At 39.6% G+C, this 24024-nt stretch overlaps 1 protein-coding gene across 1 annotated transcript; it reads left to right on the top strand.

Moving 5' to 3' along the window:
* Positions 1-1394: 1394 nt before the first annotated feature.
* Positions 1395-16131, top strand: DLEU7 (deleted in lymphocytic leukemia 7). Its single transcript, XM_039839237.1, is given in 3 exon segments — positions 1395-1838; positions 1840-1854; positions 15925-16131. Coding segments are annotated over 3 exon segments (666 nt in total).
* Positions 16132-24024: the final 7893 nt, after the last annotated feature.

Below are 24024 nucleotides of genomic sequence, written 5' to 3'. Positions count from 1 at the left end.
TCTTTACCTTGGCATTGGGATTTGTTTTCATAGGCGAAGAAAATACTGAGAACGAGAAGGAACCATCACTGGAGAGTTGGGAGGATTATGTGAGGTCATATAATTCCAGAGCTAAAGAAACCTTAAAGGACCCTGAACACCCCACCCCCAAACCCCCATATCCTCCCTGACCGCCTCTCTAGGCTAATAGTCATTAAGCAGCTTTCCCACAGAAGCAAGGGCCTCTCTAGATCTCACTCCCCAGCACCAAGGGTTCTCTCCTCTAAAGGAAGACTGAAGTCCCACGCTCTGGGTCTGCTAGGATCCATTTGTCTGTGATGGGCATGCATGCACCCTTGCCCCCTGCTTTACTGTATTGTTAGGTTATCTAAATGGTTTCCCATGCAGGAAGGAAGCAGAAACAGTCCTCCATACCATGCTTCAAATGTCCTTTCTTTAAAAACAAACAAACAAACAAAAAGTGTAATTATACACCGATAGTTTTAAATCTATCAAAGCCTAAATTTGCCAGTCCTTTTTCCTAAGTCAAGGAAGAGAGAAATTAGACTTAATTAAAACCGGCAACTATTTGGACAGCTGTCCCTGGATTCATGGTTCGTAAAAGGATTTCGCTTCAAACCCTGCTGCCTAAGTCCTTTGGGAGTTTCACAGAAAACCGTTTAGGCTCCTCATCTGGGTAGTGCCTGGCTCTCACTTCCAGAGTCACTCAGGAGCAGGCATCACGAGCTGCGCCCTGATACCACTTCCGCGGTCAGGCTCTTGGAGCACTTGTGGTAAAGCAGAGAAATGCAGAACTTCGAGACACACTAGTTCCTTTCTTCTGTTTGGGAAACTCCGGGCCTTGAAGGCTACTCCGAGAAGATCCTGAAAATTCCCCCAGGGCTGAGGGAGGGAGGAGGATAAGGCACAATCTTCCTTTGTGAGTTTTTCTCTGGTTCTTCACACTTTCACTCCCGGGTGAGTCTTTTACACTCACCCCCCGCCCCCCCGGCCCTCAGGGCTTGAATGGTCTCTGGCAGACATCCTTCAAAGGAGAAGGGGGAGGGATAATACTGCAGATAGATGCACCCGCACAAAGCAGCACGTTTTCCCACAAAACCCTGGAGAAGAGGAAGAACCAGAGCTCAGCATTTGGCCGATCATCAAGTGCACGCGGAGCAGCAGTTGAAGCAGCCTTGTGTTCTAACAAGGCTATTCGGACTTAAAGCGAATGCTGGGGCCAGCGCGGGTCACCGACTGTAGGCCAGGGGTAGGGCCGGCCCCACACATCGAGAGGCAGGGAGGCGGAGGAGCCAAGGGTTAGGAAATGTGACCTTGGCGACCCCCAAACGCCCCGCCTCTTTCGCTCGCTGCTCCACCTGCACGCGGTGCGCGCGGAGCCGGCGGCAGAGGCGATGGCTAGCCCCGCGCCCTTAGTGCCTTCCATCAGCCACCAAATGGTGGCTTTGTAGACCCTGCAGCTGCTGTAGCAGGAGTGAGGGTGGGGGGACCGTCCCGGCGCCCCAGAGAATCCGCGCAACCCAGACCACGTGTCCGCCGCTCCAGCGCGTCGCTCAGGCCCGCTGCGGGCCGAGCCAGGGTTGGGGTGCGAGGAGGGCAGTTGGGGCAAGGGGTCCAAGAATGAGGAGTCCGGGTTGCGGGCGAGCTCCCCAGAGGTGGAGGTGGTGCGAGGAGCAGAGTGGGGCGCGGAGCTGGGGCCCTTTCCCCGGGGTCGCGAGCCCTGCACCCTGGCCCGAATGGCAATGCGCAGCGCGCTGGCCCGCGTGGTGGACTCGACCTCGGAGCTGGTCAGCCTGGAGCAGACACTGCTGGGCCCCCTTCAGCCAGAGCGGTCCTTCCCCCATCCACCTAAAGGTGAGTCTGGCCTCCAGCATCCCCCATCCCCCACCTCAGCGCAGAATCTCCCTGCAGGGCGCAGGAGGCTCTTGCAGGTCTCGGCTGCGGGGCTCAGAGACCGGGTGGGGCCACAGGATATCAAGCGGAGCTGCCCATGGTGTTTCACCCCTCTGAAGAGTGCAGCGGGGAGGTGACACGCCGGAGACTCGGCACTTGGGGCAGGGAACTCGGGGCCCATCTGGGGCCTAGGCTGCGTGAGGAACAGTGACCGGCAGGAGGCTTCCCAAAGGCCTCTGGAACTCCTTCCTAGCGCACATAAATCGGCTTCCTGCTCCAGCTGAAGGCTTTTTCCACAGGTGCAGTTTCTAGGCTTGGAAGACAGAATCCCCTAGTCCCCCTTCCAAATTAATCGCCCTTCCTCCAGAGCCTTAAATATACGTATTAAGTTTCCTCTGCTTTTTTTTTTTATGACGAAATCGCCTACATTAATTTAAAGTTCTTTCAAGCTTATGAATCGCAATTATTTTTGCATAAATACAGTTCCTCGCAGAGCTCAGGGACCTTACAGAGCCCTCCTAAATTCTCATAGAGTCCCGGGTGTTGAAGCGTGAATACTAATGCTAACTTCCTGCTAAATCGTGCAGCTCATATTTGTAGGACGCAGTTTCCCCTTAAGGTACCAAACTAGTTAGCCAGGAAATAGCCAGCTGCCGTCCAAGGTGAGTGGAATCATAGAAACCTGGGGGTCTGGATTCCAGCATTGGGCTTGCCATTAATCAGCTTAATTGGTTTAAGGTCATAAATCACTTTGAGACCTGGCTTTCCAATTTTGACCTGGAACATTGCTTTATTCATTCCCCTTGGGAGTCTATCAGAAGGAAATGGGGGAGGGGTGATGAAGAAAGCTTGGAGTACTTCTCAGGAATTACCATTCTAGCTCTACAAGCCAAAGTTTCAGAGAAAATTGCTATATTAGAATGCATTATACACTGTACAAGACATTTAAAAATCGAACACAATAAAGCATATCATATACCCAAATAAGCATTGTTACTCTATACTCAACCTCCTCACTATCGACATTTTCTCTGGACAACTGTTGTGTGTGTGTGTGTGTGTGTGTGTGTGGGAGGGCGAGTTGTCCTATGCATTATAGGGTGCTTAGCAGCATCTCTGGCCTCTACCCCCGAGATGCCAGCAACATACACACACCCAACCAAGTATTGCCAAATGTGGGGGGCGGGGGGGGGGGGTAGGAGGGGCGGCGGAGGGGGCGGGGCGCAACTAGACCACCTCTAGACGTGAAGTCCTACTCCACTTACCTTAGAGTGTTAAATAATAAAGCTGCATTTCACCAATACTCTCAAATGTAAGATGCACCTTTTTTTGTACCTCCAAGAAATAAAAATCTTACCAATTAAATAATGGCATACCTTTGATTTTGAGATAAAACCTAATTTCAGAGATTTTTGAAATGTGAAAAACTGCATCTTAGAATTGATGAAATTGGAAGTATTATATAATGTTAGGAGAATATATAGATTGGCAAAAAAAAAAAATGTTTGCTCTCTCAGGCGTTAAAGGGAAAAAAAGCACTTCAAAGACCCTGTGTGATCCAAAACCCAGGAGCAATGAAAGGGTCTGGGGCTTGTGGGGAATGAAAATTAGTTCATTATGGCAGAAGGCAAAAAAGGATGCTGGAAAGGTAAGTGGGCTCAGATGGGGAAAGGCCTGTGTGTCATGCCGAGGACCTTAGATTGTCTTGCAGGCAAAAGGTAGCCATTGGAATAATTGAGGCAAGGCCTGGAGTCTAGATAAATCATGGGAGGCAAAGCCGAGATTTGGAGAACAGGTCAGAAGATAATTGTCAGAGGGCCTGACCCAGCTGGTGGCAATGGTGTCTTCTGCTCTGGACTACACATCTTGCCCATTAAGCTTCATGTGGCTGTCACTTCTACTTGGCAATCATTTTAACCCTTTCCGCTTGATTTTTTGTCCTAAACATTTTCTACCCTCAAGTTTCTTCATCCAAACCTCACCCCTCTCATTCCTTTTTCGAGAAAACTGAGGCCATCTGACTCAAATATCTTCCTTTCTACCTAAAAAATCTCATCTCCGCTCATTTTCTTTTTTGTCTCTAATAAAAAAATGCTGTTTGATTCGTACCACCCCTCCCCTGCCCTTAAGTAAATTTTTTCTCTTAAGTACTGGAACAAATTTTTCATCTGCTCCTAGAGCTTTTTCTATCAATTCCCTCCTCTCGTATTTTCTGCTGCCGCCACTCTGCCAATCCTTCTCAGTCTGTAAATGTGCTTGAAGCTTCCTTCACCTACTCAGCCCCTTGAGTCATGTTTCTTTTCTTCCTTGTCATGAGCAAACATGCAGACATCTGGTTGTGTTGCTGCCACTTTCTAGAAGTGTCCAGAGTGCTCATTAGGAACAGAGATCTGCAGTTTTTTTTGTTTGTTTGTTTGTTTGTTTGTTTTTTTTACTACTGGCATCTGCTGCTATTCACCTGCAGGAGAGTAATGAGTTTTAGGGCTCCTGAAAACAGCCAGTTTTTTTCAGATTTCTGGGAGAGGAGCAGGGAGAGATTTCTCTGGATGACTTGCCTCCTGGCCAACATCTCAGAATTTTCCCTGGTTTGAGATTTGGAGGAAAGATATTATCTTCATTTAGTCTATAGAGTAATGATTATAAAGCATTTAGACATAAGGACACAGCCTTTCTAGCAGGTTGATTGTACAGACTTGGCTTCATTAATACTAGTGTTAATTCAAATAATTTGGAAGAATATTTTTTATATTTTTAAATTAAGAACATGCAGATTAATTTTATAATACCAGAATGGTTTCAGGAGGATTTGTGCTAATGGAAATGACACTTGTGTATCACTTGGAAGTATATGGAAACTTCCCGAACCTCAGTTCTCTTCTCTAGTGTTACTTGCCACAGTAAAGAGGAGGACTCACTTGAACTAAAGCCACATGGCAGGTATTAGGAACTCTGAAGTGGAGATAGCACAGCACAGCTATCAGGTCCCACAGGGCATTTCAAACCTACTGTGCCACTTCCTGCTGTAGGCTCTTGGGCTAGGAGCCTTCCTGTACCTCAGTCTCCTCACCTGAAAAGTGGGTTTAGTGATAGTTAACCTTATACGGTTATTGAGATAATGCATATAAGGTCATAGCTAGTGGTTTCCCATAGTAAGTCTCGATATCTTTGAGCTTTTAAAATTATTATTATTGTTATTAATTGTTGTTATTACTATTAACGGGTTGATACCTCATGAATTCTTTTTAACTATTATCATGAATTCCATTCTCGATATTGATAGATCTGACCCATAAATTCTTATAAACTTTTCTGGAACCATTGGCAAAGCAAAGTTAAGATGACCCAGAGACTTCCAATAAGCCTCCTCTAACTGGAGGTCAGCTTTAGCCCATGCTCAATGGCTTAGAGATGTCATCATTAAGTAGCTCAATGATCAAACCACTGAGGATGAAGGAAATGGAAATTTCAGGCATGAAGGCAGAGAAACTCTCACCACAATAAGAATAGGTATCTTTATAGTATTGTACTTTTTTCTTAATATTCCTTTTTACATGTAGAGATTATCAAACTTACGCAAAAAAACAAAACAAAACATGAAATGAGTTCTTCATGGTGGATAAGAAGTGGTTAGCAATACTGATTATTGTTAAATTTGGTGGAGAGGATGGAGTTAACCAGCTTGACAAACATTTATTACAGGAGAAAACTGAGGCTCAGGAAAATTTAGGATTTTGCTGAAGATCTCACTACTGGGAAGTGATGGTCCACAATTTAAACATGGTTTTATGTGATGCTTTCTGCCAAATCACACGGCTAGCTATAGTGGGTATTATCACATTGAAATAAAGTATGTGAGAGTACATAGTTGACAGGACACAGTCATACAGGCCATGCAATGCACACCACTTGGGATGCAACAGTCACATTGTAGATTAGGTATCCTAGTCAGCTGGGGCTGCCATAACAAAATGGCAGAAATTAAACCACAGACATTCATTTTCTCACTGTTCTGTAGGCTGAGAAGTCCAAGATCAAGGTGCTAGCAAATTTAGTTTCTGGTTTCTGGTGCGAGCTCTCTTCTTTAATTTTGTAGATGGCCACCTCACTGTGTCCTCACATGACCTTTCCTCTGTGCATGTGGAGAGAGAGAGCTCTGGTGTCTCTTCCTCTTCATATAAGGACACCAATCGTATTGGATCATGGCCCCACTCATATAAGCTCATTTAACCTTAATTACCTCCCTAAAGGCCCTATCTACAAGTACAGTCGTCACATGGAGGTTAGGTTTTCAACATACAAATTTTGCGGGGACATAATTCAGTTCATAACTCTGGGTGATTTGTGTGCCTCCTTACATGGTGGCCACTTTACATGGGGACAAAAAGCACCAAGTCAATGTCAAAATCATTATCAAACTAGTAATACTAGCAAGGATGCTTTAGGCCCTAGCCACCCAAAAGGAGCATAGAAATGTGCGGGACACCAAAAGGAAGCCAGGCTAGGATGTTACAACTGCTGAAATAGACCGACTCACAGAGACCATTAACAAGCCAATTATGAAGTCACTGATTGAGTTTTGTCTGTCTTCCTTTGAGAGTTCAAAACATTTATAGTTGCTAAGAGTTCTTTTCTAAAGCAAGTTTCATGGAAACTATGGCTGATGCCAACTGTCGGAGGCAGAACTTTCCTGCCATTGCAGATTAAACTTGCCTGTGAGCTCACCCATTTCAATTAGCTAATTCTGGTACCAAATATTCCATCACTGTTTTTTTTTCCCCCCCCTATAGAGCAAGAGAAGTGGTTTTAAAACTGTTGGCTTTGGTTGCACAGTCATTGTAGTGCTCTTTGCAAACTGCAAGTGTGAATATTGGGTTACTCAGAGGAAGACATTGGTGATGAGTGCTCTTTTGTCCATTACCATTAGTTAGCAAAGCCAAAAACCACCATTACCACCATCACCACCACCGCCACCACCATTACAAAAAGCATCAGTTAGTGAAGCCAGTTTCTGGAAATTTAGAATTGTGTCTTCAAAAATTACTCACATACTATTGAAAAAAAAAAGGTGCTCACAGTCATATCATTAGTAGTCATAGCCAGGGGATTGCTGCTGACTTGAGACGAAATTGTGATTATATGTTAGAAAAAGGCCCAGTGATTGCTCTAATAGTAGCTTCATTACAGCTTTGTAATTCTATATAATGAGAATGATATGAGAACCAGGGTATTTAGGCTTTCTGAAATGAAATTTTGCAAAGGATATTGCAGGAAGGCCGTAAAACAAAACAACTTATTTTTGACGTCTTGATGGAAATGCTGCCATGCTGTATTTTACAGGTTTTGGGTTCGTCTTGTGTGCATACCTGAATCAAGTGCTTGTATCCATCACAAAGTACTTTTCACAGACTTTTCTAATGAAAATGGTGATGTGCCCAAAGCAAATGCATAAGGAACATTAGTTACTTGTGAGTGTTTACACAGGATACAGCACAAGTAAAAATATTTAATTTCCTGTGGACGATAGACTTTATGGTGAATGGCAGATACTTTGGTTCTTCATTGGGTGTTTTATTAATGCACAGTTGCATATCTATTTGAGATTGATCCGGGTTTTAGTCAACTGGTGACTGCTCTAAGCCCTATGAATTTGTAGTTCAAAGCCAAATGTTGATGAACCAAGTGAACTTAATGACAATTTGTAGCATACTGTTTCTGATAGTATGGTTTTCACAATATCCCTCTAAATAGAGAAACGACATTCCCATTTTATATACACATCCAGTATGGAGAATTGTAAGGGGTCTGGGAAGAGGGTTTGTGTTCCTTTGTAGGGTTCAGAGCTGGGAGGCTTTAGTGGAGAGTGGTCTACTTGCCAGGCTGAATCTCATTTAGGCCAGGCTCCATCACAGAAAGCTGGGGAAAAGCTCATTCTTTCTTTAATACTCTCTGTAGAGGACATTAGGCATTCAGGGAGAGCGAGAGAGGAAAATGTAAAAAGAAACAAGTTTGTGGAAGCCATTGTAAGAGAATATATCTCAAGACATGACTGTTTTGAAAAGAATCAACTTATTTTAAAGCTGGTGGTTAAGGGAATATGAACTGATTTATGATTTATGTAGACATAGAAGTGATTTTGAAGATGACGTGGTAGGAAAAAACCGAAAACCTTCCTTTTGGATTGTTTAAAAGTTATCTGCATTTTGGAGCCTATAAAGTCATATTGTATTTCAAATTTATTATCCATTGGTATTGGTTTCAGAAAACAAGCTTTGAAAATGACTCCTGCTGCCAGATTCTTTTTGCCTTCAAGCCTTCGGTGTTGATGGGAGTGTTTATTTTCAGAAAGAAGCTAAAAAGGGGCTTAACTTTTCTTCCCTTTTTGGACTCTGCAGGTGCATTTTAAGTTGCTCAAGGACTCCAGATGTGCATATTAATAAACATAATGCAGAAAAGTTCAAGTGTTGTGGTTTTTCTAAGAGACTTCCCTTACACCAAGTTAAAGAGAACAGAGCAGAGGAAGGGAGAGCTCCAGCTAGGTTTCTGATTAGCTAGGAGTTGGCCATACATTGGGTACAGAAGGTTCCATGCCTTGAATATCTTCCAGTTGGCCAAGACTTCTCAATTATGTTGCAGGAAAGAGGGATGGGCCAACAGTCCAACCTTTAGTTTGTATCTGATCAAGGCCAATTTGAGCTTTGTAATACTCAAAACACTCAGTTAACCTTAAAAAAATAGTGTGAATATAGCCAAAAATAAGCATGCAACAATTCACTTGTAGACAGTTTTATTCCATCCCCAAAGCTAGTTTAGTGCCTCCTCTGCTTGTTCCCATGGTGTCCCTGTTCATCCCATTGTGGCATCTATAGCTCTGTTGATGGCCAGTCTGTTGGCCAGTCTGTCTCCCCTACTGAACAGTGAGCTCTGCATTCTGAGTCATCATGGCACTGGGCCCAATTTCTGATTTGGGATTGGTCTTTGATGAACATCTGAGTTTTGAAAGGGAGGTTAATTCTAGCTCTGTCACTCTGTTGTGTAATTTCGGTATATCGTTTAATCTCTTCAAGCCACATTTCTTTTCATCTCTAATATTTGTGGACTCTTGTGAGCACTGAGTGAGACAAGGTACGTAAGGAGCCTCACTTGGAGCCCAGCGCCTCCTAGGTGCTCAGTATCATACGCCAGACCAGTGTTCTTAAAGCTCTGGTTTGCCATGTTACCCCCGTGTTTGGAAGTCTCCAGGGAATTTACTGTGACACTGAAGACTCCACACTAGCTTATATTTCTGGTTCAAAACACCAAACTCTGTTCTTTTCAGACTGATCTCCCAGTCCTAGTCCTTGCTTGGCTTCAGGCTATGCTTATGTTACCCATGCTAATTGCAGGGGCCATCTCTTCCCTGTGAGTCAAATATGGCTTTCCTCGACACCACCTGTAGTGTCTGTACAGTCTTCCCCACCTACCACTTCTCTGATGCTTCACACAAAACTCATGTCCTTCTGCAAAGGTTGGCAAAAAAAAAGTTTGGTTTTAAAAAAATGTTTATCCTGGTAAAAAAATACATGACATAAAATTTACCATTTTCAATGTGTGGTTCACTAGTGTCAAGTACATTAACATTGTTGTGAAACCAATCTCCTTAATTTTTTCATATTAAAAATATGAAAGTTTATACCCATTAAACAATAATTTCCCATTTTCTACTCCCCAACTCCAGCCCCTGGCAGCCACCATTCTACTTCCTCTCTTTATGAGTTTAACTGCTCTAGGTACCACATGTAAGTAGAATCATATAGTATTTGTCCTTTTGTGACTGACTTATTTCACTTAGCATAATGTCCTCAAGGTTCATTTATACTGTAGCATGTGTCAGAATTTCCTTCCTTTTTAAGGCTGAATGTATTTACCACATTTTGTTTATCCATTCATTTGTCAATAGACACTTGAGCTGCTTCTGCCTCTTGGCTCATGTAAATAGTGCTGCTATGAACATGGGTTTGCAAATATCTCTTAGAGTTCCTGCTTTGAATTCTTGGATGTATGCACAGAAGTGGAATTGTTGGATCACATGGTAATTTCAGATTTACTTTTTTCGAGGAAACTCATACTGCATTCTATAGTGGCTGCATGTTTTTCCATTCCCACTGGCAGTGCCAGGGGTTCCAATTTCTCCACATTCTTGCCAAGATTTATTTTCAGTTTTTTTGACAGTAGCCATCCTAATGCATATGAGGTGAACTTGGCCATTCTTTTTGAGCCTTAATCTTATTCTGTGTGATATCTCTACTGAAGAGTTTAATAGTTTTATCTCACCAATTAGATTCCAAGTTTCTATAGAGCATATTTTTCTTTTCTTTTTTCCCCTTCCTTCTCCTGCTGTCCGTGCTGATCTCCCATGTAGCAGAGTACTTTACTCATAACCTTAGACTAACAGAGTGCTTTATAAATACCGAGTTTGCATTTCCATGAGCTAATTTGACCATAACAGGCTGTCCAGGTGGTAGCTATTATTGTTTCCATTTTACAGATGAGAACACTAAATATTCCATAGCTAAAATATTTTTGTCCAGAGATGGCCTATCAAAGGAGCAAAGCCAGGGCTCTGATGGCAAGTCCAATGCTCCAGTGACGGAATGAGCTCTGCATCCCAGGGGTCCTGTAGCTCCCTGGGGACTGCCTATCCTAACCTCTATGAGATTCCTTTTGCCATTTAGGGTAATGTATTCACAGGTTCTGAGGATGAGGACATGGATGTCTTTGGGAAGCCATTATTCTGCCTGTAATGTATTCACAGGTTCTGAGGATGAAGACATGGATGTCTTTGGGAAGCCATTATTCTGCCTATCAGCTAATCATTTAGAAGAAATGTTCTGAAAACTAGAGCTATGGGTTGTCTCCCAAGCACATGAGTTTCTCCAGTGTGGCCAAGAAAGTTTTGGACAACCACGTATAGGTATGCTCTAGAAAGGATTCACACATCAGAACAAGCTTTGTATGAACATTGTGCAGTGCTTAGATTATGAGTCTAGAAATGTCTGCTCTTCTATAGAATTGGGTTTTTGTATTTTTTGTATTTTATATTTTTACCATAGCCCTCATCACATTTCACTGGATGTTTGGATATATGCTCTGTGTGTCTTATTCCCCTTACTAGGTTATAAGCTCTTTAGAGACCAGGTACCACATCTTATCATCTTTTATCCAATGTAATCAATTGGGTTGTTGAAACTTGATACACATTTGAAATAAATTTAACTGATTCGTAAACTGAATTAAACAGGCTGAGACCATTGTCCCAATAGATTCACTGAGTCACTCACTTTAAAATGTAAATGCTGGCCATCAATTTGGACCACTGTAGCAATCAATATGTTTTATATCCAAAGTATGAAATTACATAAGGCTTTAGAAGTTCCAAAACCTGCTTTTACTTTGCTCAGCCATAGTGTAATTTTGCACAAAGAACAATGTAGGATATTACACAATTTCTGGAAGCATCTGGGACTTGCTAAATAAAAGCTACTGAGAGGATATGCCCTGTCATTGAATTGAAAGCACATAAGTGAAATCATCACCAATATTGATCATGTGAATTCCTACTGAAAGCCCATGAACAACTTAATATGCTGTTTCCTCAATGCTGTGATTCGTGGCCCCACTGTACGCAGCAGAAACAGGAGAGGTTTGATTGGAATCCATGGTGATTGGATCCATAGTTGGCCTTTAGACCTTCTAGAAAGGAAGAGAAGCAACCACCTGTTTTATTTTCCCCTTCCCTGGCTTAAGAGTCCCATGGAAAGCTATTCCTATTAATTTGTTTTCTTTGACTGTTAATATATTTGAGAAAGGATGAAAAGGAAACACTGTACTAAAATAGTAAAATAAAGAGACTTTGCAAAGCTTGCCAGAGATCTGAAGTTTACCCAGTGCCTTGGGGATCAGTACAGCCCGGCAGTGGAATTTTATTATATATATATATAATTTTCCCCAAATGATGCCTTCTTTGATTCTTTATAGTGAACTTGAAGTTGACTTCAGATTTTAGGCCCACAGATATACTTTTAAAGGCATCTTAATCTTCTTTGGATGATGAATATCTTTGCAGACTGACTAATAGGCACACGTCTGCACACATTTCAATGCTTCCTTCTAGTTTGAATTTCCCTTTGCATGTTTCTTTGATCCTCCCACTTTGTACTTAGAATCGGATTACTTCTATAAAGCAAGTGGACAATTTCCCTTAGTGTGGATCTACAGGACGTAGTCCAGAGTCATTTCCCATCTCCTTTCCCATTCCAAAGCAACATGCTCCAGCAATATAGGTTGCCTCATGAATTATGAGGCAGATCATCTACGTAGTCCCTTGATACCTTCTGAGCAAAAATGAGCGACACACAAAGGCAGGGACTCAAGAATGCTTTAAGAGAGAAAAAAAAGAAAGAAAGAAAAAGAAGCATGGTAGCCAGCGAATCCTTGAGTAAGGGGACTCTGTAGCATGTTTATCTTTCCTTCCCAGCACCTAGCTTACACTGTGATCCCACTGCCACTGTTTGCTGAATTGAATAAATGGATGTTTGTTTTGTTTCTTGGAAGAAGTTCTCTAATAAACATTTTGCCAGACAACCAGATTTTCTCACCCAAGTGACAAAGTTTTTATTAAGGACAAGAATAACTTTTTTTTTCTTTTTTTCTGTATAAAATTAGGAAGAAAACTCTAGTTCCTCATCAAAGTTTGGCTTAATGTTTTGTTATTCCTTTCGTTTTATTTTGGATTACCCATTTTTCTTTTCCTAAATTATTGAGTTGAATTCTTAGCTCATGTTTTTCATTGATTATTCTTTACTTACATAAGCATTTAAGTCTACATATTTCTCTTTGTAGCTATATAGCCCACAAATGCGTGATATAGTATTTCCATAAATGTTTAGTATAAAGCATTTTAAAATTTCAATTATTTCTTCATTGACCCATGAATATTTACAAGTGAATTTTTAAGTCATACATGTTTTGAGAACATTATCTATGTTATTGATTTCTTACTTATTTGCATTGTGATTTGTATGATATAGACTTTGATTTGATGTTCATTAAGATTTGCTTTGTGGAATATTATATGATAGTTGGATTTCATAAATATTCCAAATATCTTTGAGAATAATGTATATTAGTTTATCTTCATTGGACCAAATTTGTGATTAGTGTTTCAATCTTTTCACTCTAGGCTGATTGTTTTGTTTGATCTATTAGTTTCTGAGAAAGTTGGGTTAAAATGTTTTTATGTTTGTGGATTAAATGTAAATTTAGGTTATCATATTAGGTACACACAAGTACAAAATTGTTATATCTTCTGGAGGAATAGCTCCTTTTATTAATTTAAGTCTATTTTATCCCTAATAATGATTTTTCTGGCTTTATTTTGGCTTCTCTTTACTTGGCATATATGTTAGTATCCATTGACTGTCAATATTTAGATATTTTTAGTTTTAAGTGTGCTGCTTTAAGTGAACAACATATAGATTTTTAAAAATAAATCAAATCTGGTAATCACTATATGTTTTATTTGATGCTTTCTATTCACCTTACTTTATGTTTGTGTATTTCTTCATTTTTTTTTTGTTTTACCTAGATAGAACAAATAAAGTTTTAATATACTTTTCTCCTGCTGATTTTGAAGTTTTAGGTATTATTTCTCTACTTCAAGGGTAACTCTTACACATCTCACATGCATACTTAACAAGGCAGAAATTTATCAGTTTTGCCATCTTTCTCTTGAATAAATGCAATGCGTTAGAATGTATCTCTATCCTAAATGTTACTACTGTTTAGCATTTTAGAATCATCTTGATTTGAAAACCCCAAGTTAGTTATTATAATTTTTGTTTTGAGCAATCAAATCTTTAGATTTATACCATATTTTTAAATTTCTTTGTTCACTGTCGCTTCTTACATCTTATTTTTGCCTTCTTCATTGAATTTCCTCTTTCTGAATTATATCTTTAGGAAGATCTGACAGTGAAGGTCTATTTGTGGCAACTCCTTTTAAATGAAAGTATATTTATTTTACCCTGATAGTTTAGACTTTTTTAAAAAATTTGGGTTGACAGTTATTCAAGGTCATTATTCCATTCTTTTCTTCAGTTGTTGTGACTTAGAAGTTCACTGTCTGTGTTGTCATCTCTTAAATCCCATTTATCTTTTTCTCTCCGGTTACTTTTAAGAGTAGTTTCGTAATAAGAGTTTAGATTTGGATCTCATTTAACTTTTTCTGCTCAAGGCTGTTTTATTTCCTGATACATTTCTTGGATCAATTTAGATAATTCTTATTCATTGTTCTCTTTTAATATTGCCTCTATCCCTTTCTCTGTCTCGACTTTCCTGGAGGTTTATCTGTTGGACTTCGTCATTCTGTCATCCATGTTGTTTAATCTCTCATTCATATTTGCCATGTCTTAAACTTTTTATTTTGTATTCTGGGCAATTTCCCCATATTTATCATTCGCTTTACTAATCCTCACTCCAGATGTATTTATTTGGGTGTTTTAACTACCCACTGAGTATTTGTCCTGATATTTGTATTTGGTTCTTTTTCAAGCCTGATTTTTCTTTAAACATTTTTTGATTCCTTCTTTTATGTCTTTAATCATTTTAAGCATACTTTATAGTTTCTATCTGAAATTCTTGGAGTTTCATCCGGCTGTACGTTGTATCTGCTGTGTCATGGTAAATGTATTTCACATTTCATATTCTGAGTTTGTCTTTGACAGACTCTATGGGGATACTGCTGTGGGGTATAGGCTGTGAATATGTTCGTGGAATAGTCTTTGGTTTGCTTTTGCCATGTGTCCATGGATATGTCAGCCCAGCTCCAAATTTTAAGTCAATTTCTTAGCACGAATGTTCCCAGAACATGTATATGGTATAGAGGCTACTCCAAACTTAAACTACTCTTTAGTACCCATCCACAGTTACACATTCTTGGGGCAACTTTACCTCTATCCCAAAACCAGCTCAAAAGAGACCAACTTTCTTTTCTTAATGAGTATTGGAGGGCAGCTAAAGTAATCTATTTTTCCTTTATTTCCAGCCCTTGGAGATTTCCATTACTTTCTTGCAAGCTCAGAGATGAAGTTTGTTCTATTTTATTTAGAATTCAGTAGGTTTTGAAGAAACTAAGTGTGCCATGTTGCCAGAACCAGAAGTCTGTGGGAAGTCACTTCCATTTATTTAACAATAAATTATATGATGTGGAGCAGTTTCAGTGTACTATTTACATGTTATAGATGTTAGAATGTGAAACATTTGGGGATTAAAAATCAATTTAATTAAACTCCCTGGGAACTATTCTTTCTAAATTTGCATTGGAAACATCTTGAGACTGTGTTCATTAAATACCAAATCCTGTATTGGAACCTTGAAGACAGTGAGTATAGAATAATAGGAGCAGAGGCTGTTTGTGTACTTGTCAAAGCTCTTTTAGGAATAAATAACAGAAGCTCAACTCCAAATGGCTTAGGTGAAAAAGGATATTTACTGACTCAGCTGAAGAATCTTGGGGTTTATTGTTTAAGTATAACTAGGCTGACATGCTCAGAAAATGTTATTAGAATCAGTCTTTTTTAATCTTTCGGGTCTATTTTTTTTGTTTTTTTCTGCATTGGCTTTGTTCTCATTTGGATTCTCCTGTTATGGTGGTAAGATGTTTTCCAACAGCCCCAGTTAAAGAGAGCTTCTCTTTCGCAATCTAGCAAATATTCTGCAACTGTAGGTTTTGGCCTGTGTTGGGTTGCCTGTCCATCCCTGACCAATCTAATTGGCTGAGGGGGGGATATGCTCTGACTGGCCTGGTCACTGGTGTTGTGGAGTGGGGTCTGCTTTAGTCACACCACACAGGCTGAGAATGGAGGAGAGTAGTTCTCTGAGAGAAAAATTGGAGTGGTATCATCAGAGATGAGAATGGAAGCTGGATACACAAAGTACAACAAATGTCCCTTATAACCTATCTAACTGCTTATTTCTGTTTGCTGTTCATTTCAGGACAGTGTTGAGTTTAGAAATATCTGCAGTCATTTGGCTCTACAAATTGAAGGACAGCAGTTTGACAGATATTTGAATGCTGCCCACCAGTGTTTGAAGACAATAGTCAAGAAGCTGTTTCAGTCACTTGCTAACCTTCTTTCTGATGCTCATGTGGTAGCTTGTGCTTCCTTGAGACAGATCTTATAGAATCTTCCAGACATATGAGTGTTTAAGACACTGGAATCAAAACCACAACTTAGCACTGCTAAGTGAACTGGAGACCTTACCTTCCTAATTGAATCAGCAGACAATGGATGCTTTTACTCTCACTAAGGAGGTACTTTGGTAACATATACAGCAGTCTGACCAGTGGCATCTGTACCCTTCAGAATTGTAACATGTTGGTGAAAAAAATTTAAAGCAGTACCTCACATTTTAAAATACGTTTACACATTTGCTGACTTTTTTGATTGAAATATATTCCACTTTGTGGAACTGATATGTGTCTATATGTATATATATTTATTAATTCATCTTAAGTATTAGTTTTTAATGGAATGACATATGAATCTATATTTACATTAATGTAGGTCTATGAGGTTTAATATGGTTATTTATATGATTAAAACTCCATGGTTCTTAAAATTATCTTGACTAAATGAGATATTTGATAATTGATATGTTCTATTTATTAAGCACCTCATTTTTTTTTGTTATGAGAGTGATCTCATAACAAAATAACTTACTGTTAATAACATATTAATAACTTACTGTTGGGCAGAGAAGAGCTGCTTCTAAACCTTGTGCTTTCATATATTGATTTGTAAATTTAAAATGATAATGAGCTATGAAGTACCAAGGATATATGACACGTAAATACAAAGAACACTATTATTAAAGTCATGTGGAAAAATCTAGTTCTTCTTACTGTTTCTAAATATTCCACTTGAGTAGGAAGTTCTTGTGAAAAAAAGAGGAGGGAATACTGGCAGATTTTCCTATTTAGAGCTAGGAAAAGAGGGTGACTTTTTTTGTGACAATGATCTGCACATGCTTAGGAAAAACTAAATTTCCTGTTGTTTAATGATGACTGTGTTGAGAACCAAAGTAAATTGAAATGCTACTTTTCCTTTAAAATTTGAATAGAAATGACATCAGATTTAGAAAAAAGAATACAATGCATATATGCAGCTTGTTTTCTAAAGGAATTATAAACTGAATCTGTAAGTGAGAGTATACCTACTATTAAAAATAAAGTGTTAATAGAAATCAAAGCCTTTTTCATCCTACATACTCTAATCCTCGTTGTTTCTACATATTTTCTTCCAGAATCCGATGATGAAAAGTTTCTCTTTAAATGTAACTGACCATTTCATTAGAGGAAAATTAAATATATGAGACTGAGTTCGAAATGAAAGATGAAAGGATGTGTGTGTGCGTGTGCATACACATGTGTGTAAGAGCAGGGTGGGCCAGAAAGAAAGAGCATTTATTTCTTGGGAACAGTCTTTGGCTTTTAGTTTTCATACTCCTAGGAAACTTTGCATTCTGGGAGATCACTATTTTATAGTATAGCCTTTTCCCAGGGAAATTGTCCCAGGACTCTTCTCTAAAGACCTATTATTATTTGTAGGCTGCTTTCCCCAATGTGATCATAGCCCTCTCAATAAATATTGATATTAAAATTTTTGTTTTACTCTTAGCTCAAGAAATAGTGAAGATTTTTTTATTCATGCTTGCGCTTTCTCCCCACTTTGCAAATTTCCCATAACAGACCAATTAAAGCTTTATTCATTCTTCAAGACCTGATTTGCCCACCACCACTTCCATGAACCCTCCCGGATCATTCTAGTAGTTCATGGGCTCTTTCTTCTCTGAACTCACATAAAACACATTTTGTGCTACTGCATGACATTTATCATATAGCATCTCATAGCATGGCTATTGGTATACCTGCCATCAAGATCAGAGGGCAAGGATTATTCTGGACTACTTTGTATATTGTATGGCAGCTATAACTCTAAAAGTTCTAGACCTTACTTGAACTATAATTGTCTCTGCCACCTTTTCACCTCCCCCCCACCAATTCTTGCTTCTGTGGCTTACTTTCTATGGTCAATTTATAAAACTTTTGGTTGTACATGCCACAAATTCCTTCTCCTTTTTTTCCTTTGTTTAAATGCTGCTGGAAAAATTCCATTCCTGGTCAAGACCAACTCTGCCTACTCCATGTCTGCACATGAGTTTGTTTTGTATTGTTTTGTTTTCCTGGTGAAGAAGACTTTATTTTTTTAATTATTTGAATATTCTTTTTTATTTAAATATAGTTGGTATACAGTTTTATATTAGTTACATTAGTTTCAGGTGTACAATATAGTGATTTTCACACTTTACAATGCAATCACCCTACTAATTTTAGTAATCATCTATCACTGTGCAAACTTATGATAATATTATTGACTATATTCCCCTTTACCTTTTTCAATCATCCTCCCACTCCTTCCCTCTGGTAGCCATCCCTATGATTTCTGTTTCTATAAGTCTGTTATTGTTTTGTTTATTCATTTGTTTTGTTTTGTTTTTAGATTCCACGTGCAAATGAAAACATATGGTATTTGTCTTTCTCTGTCTGACTTATTTCACTTACTATGATACCCTCTAGGTCCATCTCTGTTGTGGCAAATGGCAAGATTTCATTGCTGTGTAATATTCCATTATATACATAGTATTCCATTATATGTATATATAACGATATATATATAGTGAAATATATATAATTCGCATCTTCTTTATTTATTCATCTATCGATGGCACTTACAGTCTATTTAAAGAGTGGTGCTGGGAAAATTGGACAGATACATGCAAAAAACTGAAACTGGACCATTCTCTTACACCATATATAAAAATAAACTCAGAATGGATTAAATGCTTAAATGTAAGTCCCGAAACCATAAAACTCCTAGAAGAAAACATATGTAGTAAACTATTTGATATCAATCTGAGTAATATTTTTTTTTGATATGTCCCTTCAAGCAAAGGAAACAAAAGCAAAAATAAATGGGTTTTCATCAAACTAAAAAGCTTTGCAGCACAGTGAAGGAAACCTTCAACACAAGAAAGACAACCTGCTGAATGTACATGAGTTTTGAATGTGGCTTAGGAACAACACACAGCTGTGCCAACATCACTTCAATTCGTGATTTCCAATCTCTAGGGGCCATTGTGTTATCCATTAGTTGTACTTTATTTTCTAGACCGTCATTGTACAGTATGGTAGCTACTGGCCACATATGGCTATTGAACACTTGAATGTGCCTAGTCTGAATTGAGATGTGTTGAAAATGTAAAATGCACACTGGCTTTTCAAAACTTAGTACTAAAAAAACATGAAATAACTTTTTTTTATACTGATAACATGTTGAAATGATAATATTTTGAAAAGTAGGATTAAATAAAATGTATAATTAGAATTAATTTTACCTGTTTCTTTTTACCTTTTAAGTTGGCTACTGAAAAATTTGGAGTTTCATATGTGGTTTGCATTATAATTCTATGGGATAGTGCTGTCATAGAAAATTTACTAGACAATTCAATGCTATTCTTGACAATTCACTCTCTGAGAGGGTTGGTCCACACCTCAAACTTCATTCTTTTCCACCCCGCTAATTCTCAGCTGATGATCTTGTTTCTGCTGGCACAGGGAAAGTAAAAGCCACCAGAAGAGCATGATCTTCTTCACACTAACAGATGTATCGGAATTCCCTTTTGTTATAGGGAAGAACTTCCCTACTCCTGGCCCTGCCCCTGCCCCTGCTCCTGCATGAGGCTAGTTGACCACTCAGGCAGTGGACCCTGTGTCCTCTCACTTACTAAAGACTTCCCTCCACTCATTCCCTTGCCTGCATTATCAAGTTTTGCCTCTCAATAGAAGCATTTCTATCAGCATGATATTATGTAGTAGTAATAATAACCTTTAAAAAATAATTCTTCCAACTAGTAGTCTATTTCTCTGCTCCGCTTAAGAGCAAAACTCATTCCAATCATCTAAATTATTTGTCAACAGTTTCTTCTTACTAATTCTCTTTTGATCTTACTCCAAACAGATTTTGTGGCCACAACTCCACCAGCACTGCCCTTGCCAAGACTCCTAACAGCTGCCCCACTGGTGAATTCAATGGTAAACTCTCAGTCCTTGTCTTACTTGATCTAGGTCTTCAGCGGCTTTTGACACAATTGATTTCTCCTTTCTTGAATCACTTTATTGTGGTTTCCAGGTCAGCAGACATTCATGGTTTTACTTCTCCACTAACTCACTTCACAGACCTTGTTCCTGAGTTTTCCACATGCCCCTGACTTCCTAATTTTGGGGTGCTTCTGACTCAGTCTTGGTCTTCTTCTCTATCTACACTTACTCCATGTTTATTTTAAATACCAGCTATTTACCAGTGGCTCCCAGATATATGTCTTTTGCCCTGAACTCCAGACTTCTGTAGCCAACTGACTACAGAATATCTCTACTTGAGAGTCTAAAAAGCATTTTAAATTCCAAAATAAAATTCTTGATTCTCAAACCTGCTTCTCCCCTGTGTTGCTACAGATTTGCAATTCCGAGATAAGGATATGAGGCTCGGGCAGTTGGAAGAAAATGTAGGAAGCCGTAGGCATCTACGACATAGCTCTTTATTCCAGCAAGGGCACAGACAACTGCACAGGGCGGTGGCGCCTTTTATACACAGGTTAAACAATAGTGGCACACTGCCAGATAATGGAAGTTTGCACACTTGCACTGGGCACATGGTTACATAAGGGGAGAAGTGTTGAGTCACTTCTGCTTGGAAGTTAGCTCTGGGTGTGGGAGGGAACCTGACTACGGTTACCTTTCTTTCTCTGTATACTCCACCCCTTATCTCAGAACTGCGAATCTGCAGCAACATATCTCCATCTTCTAACTCTCATTTGGCAGTGGCTCATATCCTTCCAGTTACATAGACAAAAATAGTTGAAGTCATCCTTGACTCCTCTATTACTTTCATCTGTAGCCACTTGTCAGCACCGAGCTGATAGAGAAGGGAAGGTTTGACGGTGAGACACCCAGTTGGAAGAATGCACAAGAGGTAGACATGAGAGTCAAATGGCAGGCACCAACTTTATTGTGGGGAGCGCGGTATTGAGCACACTTCTCCTGCTCCTCTTCTTGTGCTCCTCTTCTGCTCCCCAGGGGACCACATGGCTCCACACATAGCAGAGTACAACAGTGGCCTTCAGCCACACATGCGTGATACAATAAGCTGAAGTATGTGATACAATAAGCTGAAGTATGTTTACATATTTTAGGCATAGACACCCTTCTACATTAATGTAACATTCTAAATCTGGGGTCCTATTTGTAGCCACAAGCCTGGATCACAGCCAGACCTGGAACCAGCCACGCCTGGGACCCATACCACTCAATCAGCAAATCCCACTGGCTCAACCTTCAAAATATATCTCAAATTGGATCGCTTCTCACCACTTCCATATTCACTACCCCAGTCTTAGCTACTATTATCTCCTGCCTAGAGTATCACAGTACCTTCCTAAATAGTCATACTACATCACTGCCTGCTCCTCATTATTTATTCTCCACATATCAGCCACAGTAATACAAGTCAGACCAATTACTCCTTTAAACCCACCATGGCTTCCCTTTTTACTCAGAATAAAATCCAAATTCTGCCTCGCACTCACCTCTTACTACACTTGTAACAACACTGGCCTCTGCCCCTCTCACCTCTTCAGAAACAGCTAGTCTCAGGGCCTTTGCACTTACTCTTCTCTTTGCCTGAGGGACTTTTCTTGCCTCTACTTCAAGTAGATTTCTGCTCCACTGCCACCTCATTAAAGAGGCCCTCTCTAACCCCCTTACCAGAAACAGAATTCCCTGACACCCCCGCATCCTTTCTCCTTGCTATTTTCTTCATAAGGCTACCTTGTAAGGGCCTGAATTTATTTATGAGTTTATTGACTATTGTAGTTGGTTGAAGGGTGGCCCCCAAAAGGTAATGTCCATGCTCCTAACAATTAAATTTGTGAATATTACCATATATGGCAAAAAAGTAATATGATCTTAGATGGTAACAGATATGATTACATTAGGGATATTGAGATGAGATTATTTGGGATTACCTAGGTGGACCATAAATGCCATCCAAGTGTCCTTATAAAGAAGAGGCAAAGGGAGACAACATAGGCAGAAGAGGAGACAGCGGTGTGGCAGAGGCACAAGTTGGAGGAATGTGTCCACAAGTCAAAGACCAGAGGCAACCAGAAGCTGAAAGAGGCTCCACAAGTCAAGAAATGCTGACAACAACTAGAAGCTGGAAGAGGCAAAGAATGCATTCTCCCGTCCAGCCTCCAGATGGACCGCTGCCTTGCTGATACCTAGATTTTGGACTTCTGGTCTCCAGAACTGTAGAGAATAAACTGTTGTTTTAAGCCACCCATTTGTGATAACTTGTTGCAGCAGCCATGAGAAACTAAGCACACCTGCTTTTCCTCACTGGAATGTAAGCACTGGGACATTGTCCCCAGCTGTATCACCAGCACTGCAGCAGTGCCTGGCACAGAGCAGCTGCTCCATCAGTATTTTATGAATGAAGACATACAAGTCATGTGGTTAGTCACTGAAGCGTTTTTTTTTTTTTAACTGAGGAATTTGATTCCTTTAGAAGTTCCTCCAAGTCTTATATCTTTTAATAAATATCTAAACTCAAACAAAAAGTGTTGGACAATTTTAAGGGTTAAATTAATTAGCACATTTTGGTCAAGTGTTGGGTTAGAAACAATTTAACAAATGGTTAATAATCATGGTGACCATTGTAACAGTGATGGGCCAGTCCAGTACACTCTGAAGAGTGGTTCATCTTTTTTCCCTTCTCATTTACCTCAAAGACTGCATAAATGTACCTTTAAAAAGACACATTTTAAACATTGTTATTGTGGGCTGTTTTCTTCCACAGCCATATCATCCTCATCATCAACAACAATAATCTTAATAAAAATAGCTATGTTTTGTGACTCTAGTAATGTTTGGAGGGATTTGCTTATCTTGGAGTTAGGCCGTGGTTTTTAATTTAAGACCATATAAGTGCCTGGAGTTACGTGTGACACTTGCATGAGAACACTTTGTGGATGTCTCTTCATGATGCTGAGAAGAAGCTGAGTCATCTGATATTTTCTCTGCTGGATATTTCACCCTCCCACTCCCCTGGAATCTTGTGTTTGGATGCTCCATAGCAATGATTGCTGGATGGTGGCAACACATTTGCTTATGGAATAAGAACAGGCACCATGCTGGGAACTTACTAAGACAAGCAAGTGACAAGATAGTACTTGCACCCCTTCTCTTGTCCTTAGATGCTCTCCTCACTGCCTTCTCTACTTTCTGAAAGCTCCCAGGTCACCTGATCCTACATCCTTTTGACTGCATGTCATATAACTTTTTAAATACATTTTTATACATTTTCTTTCGCCTCTTTAGAACCAGTTCTCTCATCTCATTTAAATGCTCTCTTACTTTTCTAATGGCAGTTTCTCCTCAAATTGGGTTAGTTTCTTTGGTTTAAATGAAGGCTTTTGGAAGGTAGAAAATTGTTCAGATGATTGTTTCACACAGAACACAGGGCTGCAAGAATTAAGTCTATCACATCTAAAAATTTCTTCCGACAGTTGGCCCCGTTTTCCATTGTTCTTCATCCTGTGGTGCCAGATACTTAGGTAGTAAATTTATCTGAGAGGAGTATAAATTCTGTGGATCCATGAGTTTTAAGATGCATTTAATTCAGCAGAACTTCAAATAAGTGTTTGTATAATCTGGGTATCCTCATTAAGGATCCCAGCGTTCCATTCTACAGCCAAAAAATTACCACAGTCCTGTTTTCATTTAGCTGTTGTGGCCCTGCTGTGTGTTACCAGAGAGCTTACCTTTGTCTGATGTGACTTGTTTACTGCTATGCTCAATGGAAGTGACATTTAAAGCAGAGTCATAGTTCAAAATTTCTCTTCCTGTGGACAAGCTCATATCAGCTCCATGCTTACAGTCATAAATCAGAAGACACTTTCAAGGTTGACAGAAATCTT

Source organism: Pteropus medius, unplaced genomic scaffold (genome assembly GCF_902729225.1).
Source record: "Pteropus medius unplaced genomic scaffold, Ma_sr-lr_union100, whole genome shotgun sequence".
In the NCBI taxonomy this organism is placed as follows: Eukaryota; Metazoa; Chordata; class Mammalia; order Chiroptera; family Pteropodidae; genus Pteropus; species Pteropus medius.
This window is presented reverse-complemented; position numbering and strand designations above follow the sequence as displayed.